The sequence below is a fragment of the Pseudoliparis swirei genome, chromosome 5, assembly GCF_029220125.1.
Source record: "Pseudoliparis swirei isolate HS2019 ecotype Mariana Trench chromosome 5, NWPU_hadal_v1, whole genome shotgun sequence".
Lineage (NCBI taxonomy): Eukaryota > Metazoa > Chordata > Actinopteri > Perciformes > Liparidae > Pseudoliparis > Pseudoliparis swirei.
The window spans coordinates 5,314,609-5,328,518 of record NC_079392.1 but is presented as its reverse complement, the minus strand read 5'-3'; the positions used below and the strand labels follow the sequence as shown (position 1 = coordinate 5,328,518).

General features: G+C 40.7%; 1 protein-coding gene across 1 annotated transcript in view; it reads left to right on the top strand.

Annotated features, from left to right (window-relative positions):
• The first annotated feature begins 4,797 nt into the window (after positions 1 to 4,797).
• LOC130193876 (glypican-1-like) overlaps positions 4,798 to 13,910 on the top strand; it is a 45,680-nt gene continuing 36,567 nt past the window's right edge. Inside the window, exon 1 of the mRNA XM_056414680.1 lies at positions 4,798 to 5,246. Within this exon, the coding sequence (XP_056270655.1) occupies positions 5,084 to 5,246 (163 nt within the window). The 5' untranslated portion in view covers positions 4,798 to 5,083. The remainder of the gene's footprint in view (positions 5,247 to 13,910) is intronic.

The window sequence follows — 13,910 nt, the reverse complement described above, 5'->3', positions numbered from 1 at the left end:
TAGAGGGAATGTTCTCGCTAAGTACATCGGGACGATATCTTTTTTTTCCTTTTTCCGACACTAACGACATCTAGACCCCGAAAACATCCCGTGGTGCCAAAAAAAGGCAGATGGGATAAGACTCGACCTACAGACGCTGTCCATATTGTTGCATGGGTTGACGAACCGAACGTGTGTGCGGTGGTTCCGACCCGTCTCAAGTAGTCGGAGGAAAAATCCTGATCATTGACTTGTTACCTTCGCATTGAAAATGTGGAAGGTTATGTTTTGATCGCCGTGTATTTATTTATTTATTTGTATGCGTGTTACTCGCATAACTCAAAAAGTATTAAACCGAATCGCATGCAATTTGGTGGGATGATTGGTTATTATCCGGGGAACATTTGATTAGATCTTGGGATCGATCGGGTCAAAGGTCAAGGTCATGAAAAGGTCAAAATCTTCTTTTTACCATGGCGCGGTCAATTTATATCCAATTGGCATGCAAATAATGCCAAAATGTTAATAATTCAATGCCCAATCTTGTGATATGTGAAGGTATGCGCTCTACCGAGTGCCCGTTCTAGTTGTGATATATGTTATTACTTATAGCTTTTGCAACTCAATATGCCGTATGTCTACATGTGTCTGAGGAACCATAGAGGACCTATAGGTGGAATCTCGGGACACCGACGATGGCCGACGTGTCCTGGGTTCATCTTCCTGGACGCAAGCCAAACACGGTCGATTCTCGAGGCCCGTGGTGGTGGAGTGAGAGACGGGCTCGTCCTATCATCTCTCTCAGCTTCTGGGAACGTATAAAGGATGAAGATCTCGTACTGAACCTCATTTCTGACAGTCTTGCTTGGACGATCAGAGATTCCGGTTCCATTCGTGGATGTTTTCATGACTTGTTTCTACTCATGGTTGATTTCTTGTGAACTTGTTCCTGAAACGAAGCTTTACAAGACAACCGCGTTTAAGGTACTTTGGATTTATTACGAGGTAACGGAACATTGATTTCCACCAGAACACCTTTTGATCTTCGCTCATGTGGAGCTCAATTACCCTTTCCTTGCATCATGGTGGATTATCCACTCACCTATCCATTATCCCACTATCCAAACCGCTCTCTGGCATTAGGAACACCATGGACGGGTCTCATGAGCACGTAGACATTGGACGACCATTCACCTTCACACCGACGGGCCTACGGGTCAGATTGTGTGCAAAGTTTGTTTTCAATACATGAGTGTAAATATGATTTGAGAGATGTTTTTAAGTTTACTGTACAAAAGGCTTAAAAAGGGATTAAAAGAAGATGTATTTCTATTGTCGGAGTCCAATTATGGAACAACGTTAAAATGGATGTAAGAATGGTCAACTCATTTTTGATTTTCAAAAGGATTATTTATAAAACAATTTTTAAGGGTTATAAGTGTGATTGAAACATATGTTTATCGTAGATGTATGTATAAATATATATATATATATCTTTTTTTTCTTTATTATTTTTCTTTATTTTATATTAATTTTCTGATTTATTTGATTATAATAATTTAGGATAGGAATATATAAGCATTTCTTCTACCTATACCTTTTCAGTCTTTCTGTTTTGTATGTTATAGAGAATAATATTGTATTCTATTGCAAAAAAATACACAACAACAACAACAAGCACCTCTTTGGTAAGGGTGTTGCTGTCCACGCCACTATACACCTCTATGCAGCCCTCATAGTGGATTTTAATAGTTTAGAATGTGTATTATATGAGCAGGAATGTTTTCATTCTGACAAAACATCTTCACAGACAGACAAGCAGGTACCTGGCAAAGTAAACTCCTCTACTTCCTGCTTCAGTCGGGGTCTCCCAGACCACATTTTACCACGATGACACCCACACTGACTCACAATACCAACGGCAAAATAAAAGTAAATCTATTCTCATCCTAAATCTGGCTTCATCAATGCGTGTGGCAGGTGTGTTGTGAGAGGGAAGCTGCCGTACCTGACATGTTACTCATCATTTCTTCTCACTGAGAATTCATGTAACACGTGTTTTCTCCCTGAGGCATGTAGTGGCCGGCGTGTTGCTTTTAACACGTGTATTCCTCGGGGGATTCAGCCCACCGAGGCGATACATCATCGGCTGGATTAACGCCCGCTCTCCCACTCTATGGGTGTGTACGGAGCGGAGCAAGTGGGATTATGTGGAAGTGTGGCTCTAATTCTCTCTGAATGAGCCGGCCCACGGAGGTTTGAAGAAAGTGGTCGTTAACTCCGTGATACCCGATTTTATAGGGAAAGGTTGTGACATTTAACTTCGGTTCAAGATGGCAAATGCGTTCTCGGTATGTCATGATTTTTAAAAAAAAGGCTTCTTTACATCAACATGTTCAGGCGGCTGATGACAGAAAAGTTTATAACTACAGCTTCATTTTTACACCAGTTCAGTGATTAATGACCAGCAGCTTCACGCGATGGTTCTGAAGGAGTTGACGAGGACCAGGCCGGCTCCTGAGGAGGGTCATCACGAAACCCACGACCGTGAGCCTTGATTGCTTGTTTACACTTCTTGCCATTACATATTGTTAAACTTTAATCCACGCGCATCCGGAGTCTGATTTCCATCATCTGCGAAGTGCCCAGTTTCAGTTACTCTTATACATCCCTGACCTTTGACCTCACGTCGGATCAGGAAAAACTCCCAAGAAATGGAGAAAAAAAAGCTTTCAGGGGGAAAAAAGTGAAGAAACCTTCAGGAGAGCAACAGAGGAGGATCCCTCTCCAGGATGGACAGAAGAATAGACGTCATGTGACCAGAATGAAGCGTTACAGAGTTATAACACATTCAATGAACATGATAGAATGCATGAATAATTCGTAATTCGTATTAAAATATCTCACCGAGTACCTCTCCGCTCTTTTCTGCCACATACAATTTCAAAAGTACTTAAGGCGTATTTAAACCCCTTTGTGGGTTTTAATTTCCAGCAGCGTCTCTCTGGGGTGTGAGTCAGATTTCAAGGCCGCCTGCATGTGAGTGAGTGACCTTTTTCCTCTGGCAGCCGCTGGACGCTGCTCTGATTTTTTCGGAGGACGGAGGACGATCGGGCTCATCGGTCACGTCCGTCATCCCTGAGAGGAAAGGCGCTGAATCCTCACTCGACGGGATTTTGTTTTTCCCAAAATGTTTTTTTTATTCTTTCTTTTCCCATTTTATAAATGTTCTCGCCCTTGAACCTCTGATCCGGATCTCGATATCATACGTGTGATGAAAGATTCGACTCATGTTCATCGCTGCAGGCCGAAGAATAAATCAGTCTGGGTCCCTTTAGCTTTGACACAATACATTGTTTATCGTTATCATATGTTATTATAGTCATCCCATTTTGATATTATATAGTTTTTAAATTATAGAGCACCAAGTATTTTCCATGCAAATTACCATTTAAAAATAATTGAATACATTTATTTTAAATTGCAACACAGACACTTGATTATTTAGTTTATTGTAATTTTAAGTTCAATACAACATGCTATATATATATATATAGCATGATAAATATACAGGACTGTCTCAGAAAATTAGAATATTGTGATAAAGTTCTTTATTTTCTGTAATGCAATTAAAAAAACAAAAATGTCATGCATTCTGGATTCATTACAAATCAACTGAAATATTGCAAGCCTTTTATTCTTTTAATATTGCTGATTATGGCTTACAGCTTAAGAAAACTCTAAAATCCTATCTCATAAAATTTTAATATTTCCTCAGACCAAGTAAAAAAAAAGATTTATAACAGCTGAGTGTTTGTCAAGGCTCAGGAAACCCTTGCAGGTGTTTCGAGTTAATTAGACAATTCAAGTGATTTGTTTAATACCCTACTAGTATACTTTTTCATGATATTCTAATATTTAGAGATAGGATATTTGAGTTTTCTTAAGCTGTAAGCCATAATCAGCAATATTAAAAGAATAAAAGGCTTGCAATATTTCAGTTGATTTGTAATGAATCCAGAATGCATGACATTTTTGTTTTTTTAATTGCATTACAGAAAATAAAAAACTTCATCACAATATTCTAATTTTCTGAGACAGTCCTGTATATATATATATGATAAATAAAAGTGTGAGTTTTCATGGAAAACATTAAATTGTCTGGGTGACCCCAAACTTTTGAACGCGTGTATATACAGTATTTATTTATTTATATATTTATATAGTTTTACTATAATGTAAGCAAATCATTCAAACAATGGAAAACTTTATTCTCATTTGTGATCCCCCCCCCCCTCCAAATCCCCTGATAGACGGCCTGCAGGTGGCGCTGTTCAGGCCGCGGTCCTTCCAGCAGAGGACACGCGCTCACGTTCACACACAAAGAGAGAGAGAGAGAGAGAGAGAGAGAGAGAGAGAGAGAGAGAGAGATTTACCGGGCAGTTCTTATCCTGAAACCTCCGGTAACTACCGGATGTTGCTCGTTTTTTCCCTTTTAACGGGATGATTTCACAATAACCATGAACCGGTAGTCTGCGCGTGGTGGATCTCCACCGCTTTGACTAAGCGACACCTGCTCTCTCTGTCTCTCTCTCTCTCTTTCTTTCTCTCAATTATCTCTCTCTCTCTCACACACACACGCACACGCGCGCACACACGCACATGCACACACTCTCTCCTTTCCTCTCTCTTTTGTCTCTGACATCTCTGCATCTCACAGCCAGCAGCGCTGAGGAGGAAGAGGAGGAGGAGGAGAAGAAGAAGGAGGAGGAGGGAGGGAGGAGGAGGAGCGGGGTGTACCTGACACCTACAGCCGCGCGTCGCAGCTCTTCTCCCGCAGAAACACACAGCACTTGCCCGCCCCGGGTGCCTTTTTCTCTCTCTCTCTCTATCTCTCTCGTGCGCCAGGGTCTGTCCGCGCGTGAGTGAACCGGAGCTCTGTGCCGTTTGGACCGGGGACCGACTGACTTAAAACTCTTACACAATATATAAATATATATAAATATATATTAAACAACACAACGCTGAAGACACGGGTCTTCTAAGAACTCCTGCTTGGTTCACTCGGACCTGAAATCTTCAGAAAAGGACTACACTCCAGAAGATGCGTCTCCCGGTGTTCCTCTGGGTCTCGCTGTGTTTGTCTGCAGCACCGGGCCCGGTGGTGGTGGTGGCGGCCGGGGCGGACAGGAGCTGCACCGACCTGCGGCAGTTCTACACCGGGAAAGGCTTCACTCTGCTGGAGGTCCCCCAGACAGAGATCTCCGGTGAGTTTTTTGGGGAGATTTACGCACGCACAATGTGCATGCACTTCACACCACTCATTAAATCGGTCTTTTAGGATTGTGATTAAAACATGAAATAGCATAGCTTGCTCAAATATATATATATAAAACATTTTTTTTGTGACATAATGTTCTCAACGATGAGTTTTTCTCGTAAATTGTGTTTTTGTATCACCGACATGACACCATGTGTGACTGCTTGGGGAGTGCTTAGTGAATACCAACAAGCTAGTTCCTCCAAGTTTAAGTTGCATTCACATGTTGTAATCCTTCCGAATGGCAAGTTTGATTATATTAGGCGATGTCTCATTTTACGGCTTTTATTGTGAAATTCACTTTTCGCTCCCCTCCCCGAGCAATGCGCCCATCCTAACGGAGGTGTTACCCATGATGCTCTCTGCACATCTCTGGGCTTTCTGGGGGCATTTTCATTGTCTGCTGGAGTCCGGGGATTGCATATTGGTGTGTGTGTGTGTGTGCGTGTGTGTGTGTGTGTGTGTGTGTGTGTGTGTGTGTGTGTGTGTGTGTGTGTGTGTGTGTGTGTGTGTGTGTGTAGGTGTGTGTGTGAGAGCAATGTGTCTCCTAGAGATATTATGGGCTGTTCAAGGCATTTATAGTTATTTGCTGATGTTTGCACTTCAGGTGTGAACATATTTTCACAATAAACAATAGAGGAGGTTCTATAGATTTGCTTTCTGCTCCATGTTGAACCACACTAATGTGTTCTGGGACATGTTTCATTGTCTGCTCTGCAGGTGTGGGGGTGTGAGTGTGTACATATGTGTGTGAGTGTGAGTGTGTAGGTGTGATTGAATAGCCTGGTTATTCAATTTGCATAAAGCAATAATTTAAGCTATAGCCTGGGGCGATATCCAATAGGGAGCCAGCTCAGCAGGATAACCCGCTGGCCCAAAGTTGGACATTTTAATTTTATTCTTTTGGTTTCATTGTGGCATCCTCGTCACCCTCCTCACCTCGTCACCCTCCTCACCTCGTCACCCCCCTCACCTCGTCACCCTCTCAGACATCCGTCCGTGCGTCCGTCCAACCATTCAAGCAATCCTGTGTTCAATCAATCATCAATGGCCCAGTCCAGTCAATTAATCAATCACACTGATTAAATTGTCCCGGCCTTGAGGAAAGTGGACATGGGAAATGTAGAAATGGGAGTTGTTTCCCCCTTCAAGGCAATTGTGGGTCTCTCTCTCTCTCTCTCTCTCTCTCTCTCTCTCTCTCTCTCTTCCTTTGCTTCAAAGATGAACAGAGGAGGAGGAAGAGAAGGAGGAGGAGGAGACGAAAGGAGAGGTGAGACTGAGGTGTGTCTATGTGCTCAGCGTGTCTGATCTGAAGGTCATTTTATGTGGTGAGAATAGTCCTGTGCGGGGGAGAGGCGGGGGGGGGGGGGGGGAGTTATTAATATTGAATGTGTGTGTGTGTGTGTATGTGTGAGTGTGTGTGTAACAACAAAAATGGACAGGATTGAGCCAGAGAAAAAACAGAAACAGAGGAGTGAGGGGGGGGGGGGGGAGTCTGTCGAGGTCTCAGTCCCCCCCCCCCACACACACACCGCCCCCCTTTTCCATTAAAAACTCATCTTTTATTGACAGATGAAAAAACACAATACTTCAGTCACTGGGACCTTGATCTGCTCCAGTTATTTGAGTAAGGATTTCCTCTTCCCCCAGAACCCATTAGAAAACAACAACAACAACAACAACAAGTGACAACCAGGTATAGGAACCGGGCCTCTTCAATCTCTCTCATCCCCGCCGACCCCAAGGTCGGGGAATGGTAAACAGACTCCTGTGGACTCCTCGTCAGTGTCACTCTGGAGGGTGTTGGTGCCGCGGGGTGGGGGGGGGGGGGGCGGAGGGGTGATGGGGGGGCTGGTTTTGCACCTGAGATGCCGACTCACTCGTTTGGATGCACCTGCGTGGCCACGAGGAGCAACGTCGGTTGTTGTGATGATGCAACTTCATTGTTGCAAGTTTATTTTTAGTAGTTCAGCGGTAAAAAAGAAGCGCTCAAAAGTCACAAGTACAACTCGTATGTTGTTGTTTCAACTCCTCCGGCGTACGCTATTTATTTCTCTTCTCAATGTCTCCAAAGGTTCATACAGACTTAATAAAAAATAATAATATCGTGATGAATAAGGAGAGCCCGAGGTACCGTATAGTTACTTGATGTTCCGCATGTTACAGTTTATTTATTAACGTGCCGCGGTAAAAAGAAGTGCTCAAAAGTCACAAGTACAACTCATGTTTTTTATTTTATATTATTTTATATTATTATTATTATATTTATTTTATTATTTTTAGTTATGTTTTTTTAACTTTGAGTTTATGCTATATATTTTTTTATACAGACCCAATTGAACGTATTAAAGGTCCTAAAACTGACAGGCTGGATGCATTTAAGGATAGCCGATCTAATGTAGGACTCTACTTAAAATAATCTGTAACCAGTAACTAATTAGTGACACAATCCCCACAAGACTAATCTAATTTACTTCCCTTTAATGTGTCAGTTTTTGTCGTTCATAAGTGTTTTGTGGGATTGTGCAGCTTTAGAGGGAGCCGAATAAAGTTATATTCATAGAATAAAACATATGTTAACAAAAACATTCATGCTGGCTTGATTTCTAAATATATCTTTGATACACTCATCACTGGAAAAACATTCATAGATTTTTTTTGGTGCCATTCCTTGTACATGCAGGCTCATCTTCAGAGGAGCAGAATCAGTTAGTCATGATTTGGGACCAGATCCAGCACCACAGGGGTTGGGAAGGTCACTTCTTCTTCTTACTGGGACCAGTGGGACACAAACAATATACAAGATAATAATCATGCTTAGGAATAATGGCTATAAAAAAATTAATTTTTAAACCATCTGACCAAAACAACACCTCAATACCGTAGTTTCCGAAATATATACTTGTTTTTCCACAAAAGTGGTCATAAAGTAAATTTTTTTTTAAACATGACAATCTCACGAGCACAGTGCTTCAAGAAGACCACGTAATAAAAGTATGAAAAACAATATCACGCCATGTGTAGAGGAGACGATGAAATGCATGTTATCGCCGGTTGTAAACAGGTTGTAAGATCTATATCTGTAAGCGGAGATGATAAACAGCATAAAGCCAAAGTAAACAGTGTGAAATCTGACGAGCGCGATGCTCCTAATTCCTGCACAGAAGCGTAAGAAACTATTCTTCTCGACCTTTTGTCCCCGAAGCTTTAACGCCCAGTGAATGGAAGTCGTCTTTCCTGCTGTCGACCTGTCTGTCTTTGTGGCCGCGAGCGCCTCCAGCTCACATTGTACCTGGTCAATAGGTAAAGACGAGCTCCTCCTATAGTGTGTGTGTGTGTGTGTGTTTAAGGATGTGTATGTGTGTGTGTGTGTCTAAAAGTCAGTGAAAGCCAACACCTTCTTCTTACTTTTCATTCACACATGCATTGTCCGTGAGCAGCAGCACACACACACACACACATAAACACACACCCATGTGATCGTATGACACGCAGAGACTTTGTGTGTGTGTGTGTGTGTTGCGCGGCCGACACATTGGAGCGTGTGTCGTGTCGTTGCTTGTTTTTGGAAGAACGTCGAAAGAATGTGTGTTTTACATACGCCGCTGTGTGCGAGATGACCTGATGACGGCGCATGACGAGTGCGGTTACACGTCAAACTAGAACGGGCACTCGGTAGAGCGCATACCTTTGCATATCACAAGATTGGGCATTGAATTATGAACATGTTGGCATTAGTTGCATGCCAATTGGATAAAAATTGACCGTGCTATGGTAAAAAGAAGAGTTTGACCTTTTCATGACCTTGACCTTGACCTTTGACCCGATCGATCCCAAAATCTAATCAAATGGTCCCCGGATAATAACCAATCATCCCACCAAATTTCATGCGATTCGGTTCAATACTTTTTGACTTATGCGAATAACACGCACGCATACAAATACACGGCGATCAAAACATTACCTTCTGCATTTTCAATGCGACGGTAATAACTGCTTAATAAATGCTGAGTCAGCGAGTCTGCCTCCATTCATTCACATCGACAACATTTAAATGGCCTTTCTTTTAGATGAACACTGTTCCTCTGGCTGTTTCCTTCTGAATGAACTGCATAGTTTGACATAAAAACAAAACAAAGATGTCAGCCGTTGATTCATTTCAACTATATTTGACGGTGAACGTTATCCGAAGTGGCGATTTTAGAAAGAATGGAGAGCTGGTGTGCGGCATCTGATATAAAAGCTCTGCTCAAAAGGTGCATCTTGCAAATGAAAACACGTGGCTTTTTTTTTTACACGGAAGCGTGGTGCGTTCAAGTGCTCGGTCAGTTTCACACGTTGTCGGGAACCTGAAAAGCGGTGGGCGTTTTTTAACCTGCAACTCCGTGTTGAACCACACCAATGCGTTCAGGGACATCTGCAGGTGTGAGCGTGTATATATGTGTGTGTGTGTGTGTGTGTGTGTGTGTGTGTGTGTGTGTGTGTGTGTGTGTGTGTGTGTGTGATTGAAAAGCCTGGTTAGTCAATTTGCCGAAAGCAATCATTTAAGCGATAGCCTGGGGCGATATCCAACAGAAAACCAGCTCCGCAGGATAACCCGCTGGCCCAAAGTTGAACGCAGTAAAACATTTGGGATTGTTATTATAATATAATTATTTGGCGTTTCCTCTCTGTGTGTTTTTAAGTTTATTTGAGCTGTGAGAACAACGGCCAGCGTGTGTGAGATCTAAGAGCCGACAATACCTGCTCCAGCACCCGGTGATGCTGGAGCACATCTGTCCACTGTGTCGGTCCCTCGTGTGTGTGAGTGTGTGTGTAGGTGTGTGTGTAAGAGAGGAAATTGATAGTGTCTGTCATCTGTCACACATCACATGCTCACTCAGGCGCTCACAGCACCACGCCACCAAGTGGAACGGCGGATACCCAGTCCACACACACGCACACACACACACACACACACCAAAACAGGCTCAGATCTATGAGAGGTTTGCCTTGTGTTTGTGAGAGAGAGGAGGGGGGGGGGGGGGTCTGGCTAGATCTGTTATAAGCAGACCTGTGAATCTTTCATGATGTCTGATGCGGCGACACGAGAGACACAGACGAAGATCGAGGAGGAGGAGGAGGAGGAAGAGGAGATAGGAGGATGTGAGCGGGGGAGATCAGGAGGAAGACGGGTGGGCGGAGCTTTATATGTGTCCTGTCATCTCTCCTTCACGGGGTGGATGTCACTACAACTGGTTTGATAGCTCGATGCTGTTATCCAGAACGACTACACCCAGTTCCTCCATCAAGTCAAAGTGACGAATGCATGAGTGTCAGCGTCACGCGGCCCAGCTGCCTCCACCCGATGAGCCCATATTCATCTGTGCGCCTCAAATCAATGTGGCACGAACCTCCACTCCTCTGGTTCACACCTCTCCTCTTTGTCCTCCCTCCTCACTTTTAATGTTTACTTCCTCCTTGCGATCAGCCGCTATTTATACTTTCTCCTCCCCCTCCCCCCAGTCCCCCTCTCCTCATCTCCCTCCCCCTCTCAGGGAGTCAAGCGTCCATCTGTTTTTCCAAATGAAAAGATGTTCTGTTTGTCTTGATGTGGTGGACTCGCCGGTTGCTTGGTTGCTTCATGAGTCAACGCTGTTAATACAGATGTTCCACGTTGCACCGTTCACTGTGTGCGTGTGTGTGTGCGTGTGTGTGCAAGCGTGTGTGTGCGGGATGAAGATTGATTGGTGTAACAGGCATTTACATAACATAATGACCTGGTGCCAAACTGGATATACTGGTGGTTTCAATTTAAAATATATATATAATTAAAAAAAATATATAATATTTTTTATAGTAATAATTTAATAATAATACACATTTGATATTTTTCATAATATTAGAATTCTTTTTAAATAATTTTCTATATTCTATATATAATACATAATATTATAAAAAATATATATCAAATGTGTATAATTTCTGGTTAATTGAGTAATTGAGGGGAAAAAAGAGACCAATAGTTCATATTAATAGTAATAATTTTATTATATGATGTATTATATACATATAATGCATCATATTATAAATAATATACACATTTTATATTTTATTATAATATTATGAATCTTTTAGATAATATTATATATTATATTTAAAATACAAAATATAATAATATATATAATAATATAATGATAATAATATAATATAATAATTATATAATATTATTTTCTGGTTAATTGAGGGGGAAAAAACCGAGCAATAGTTCATATTGAAAATAAAAGTGATTATAAATAAAAGTCGCAGCCCCTATACATTCCACAATCACTTCATTCATGTTCAACAAAGAGTTCAAAATACATTTTCAGGTGCACTTTTATTGACACATTCATTATCTATATCTGAGTTTTATCCAGTAATAAAGTGCAACGCGAGATATAGATCGTGAAGTAATTTCACTCGCAGTTTGAAGCATTTATAATAACTTCCTCTGACGGGTTGTGAATGGATGAGATGAGTCTCATCCATGCAGCTCCGCTTATTATCTGCCATGCAATGGCGGGTTTATAATTTCAGGGAAGGACACGAGTGCAGCTTCCCCTCGGTGGAGTTATCGACGGGCAGTATTCGAGAAGGGAGCCTCTACGAAGCCTCCGACGCCATGATTCATATTCATCGGTTATTATATGGATTGATATCCATCGTGATAGTTCACATCCTGAGCAGAATAAACGTCAATACGATTAAACACAATCAGTCCCGTTTTCCACGATGTTGATTCATCATTTTGTAATCAACTGATTCTGGTTGATTGGGAGGATTTATTACAGGACACAAAGAGATGTTTCTGATATTTAGCTCCCCTGATGGATATACACTACCGTTCAAAAGTTTGGGGTCACTTAGAAATGTCTTTATTTTTCAAAGAAAAGCACTGTTTTTTCAATAAAGATAACATGAATCAAAAATCCACACTATACATTGTTAATGTGGTAAATGACTATTCTAGGTGGAAACGTCTGGTTTCTAATGGAATATCTCCATAGGTGTATAGAGGCCCATTTCCATCAACTATCACTCCAGTGTTCTAATGGTACATTGTGTTTGCTAATCGCCTTAGAAGACTAATATCTGATTAGAAAACCCTTGTGCAATTATGTTAGCACAGCTGAAAACAGTTATGCTGGTGATATAAGCTATACAACTGGCCTTCCTTTGAGCTTGAAGTTTGTAGAACAAAATTAATACTTCAAATATTAATCATTATTTCTAACCTTGTCAATGTTACTATATGTTCTATGAAATGTTCAATTCATTTGATAAATAAAAGTGTGAGTTTTCATGGAAGACACGAAATTGTCTGGGTGACCCCAAACTTTTTAACGGTAGTGTTAATGGTTGAAAATTAATGAAAACTAAGAATTATTACCTTTACGGCTTCATTACAGGACTGCTGTCTTAGTTTTAACTCGGTGTACCTGATGAGTTAGTTCTAGATCATATAATGTCATATCCTCCTGAGAACCGAGGGGAAATAGTGTCTTCCAACTTCTTATTTTTAGTGATTTCCTACCTATTTAGAGTTAAATAAACATCTGTAATTTAAACATTTTGAAAATGTACATTTACATTTGACAGCATGTCCACTGTAGTGGACTTCAGGACAATTTTTGTGTAAAAACACAGAAAAATATAGAAGATGAACTAACACATTATGTCTGTAGAGTGATATTCAACTAATAATATGTTAAACTTGATTATTAAACTATAAATCATTCATCCATTTGGTATGTTTTGCTTATTGGTTGAAGGATGGTAGAACATTTTTTATGAAAATGTAACGTTTTTATGTCCAGAACTAACTTAGAACCGATATATTTATTTCAATTTTGATTACCTAAACTCATGTTTTATCATTTATTATTTTACATGTTTTATTTTTTGCTGTGTTATAACAATAAGTCACATTTGTGAATCATATAGACTAACAAATAAAACATGCAAAATAATAAATGAAGAACGGTGAAGGATGATGAACAAAAGATTAGTTTAGGGAATCAAAATTAAAATGAATATATTGTTTAAATTAGTTCTGAACAAAAGACGTTCTAATGAAGTTTTAATTTTAATTTTAATAAAAATAATTCTACCATCCAAATGGATGAATGATTTAGTTTAATAATCAAGTTGGATGTATTCTTAGTTAGTTTTCTGATCATTTATAAAAAATGCAAATAAAATGGATAACTTCGTAACATTCATCGAACGCGAACATCAGCGCATCGACGTCGCTTATTGAAATAATCGAGCTGCTAACTGGAAAGGACTGAAAATCAATAAAGAGAAAAATCTAATTTGTCAAGTAAGACAATGAAAAGGATCATAAAACACAAAGTATTCACGCGGGAATTTGCATTCAATCTGCAAGCCAAGAATGTGTATCGGTCCAATTAGACTCGGTGTGTGGAATGAGTATGCGCCGCTGCCGTACGGCCACCGGGGGAGACGTTACAGCATCGCCGCTAATCACATAGCTTGTAAGCATTTTCCTCGAACTCCCGGCAGAGTTTTAAAATCCTTTTTATAGCTTTGAACGTTCTCCGTGGACGGAAATATTAAAAAACAAACT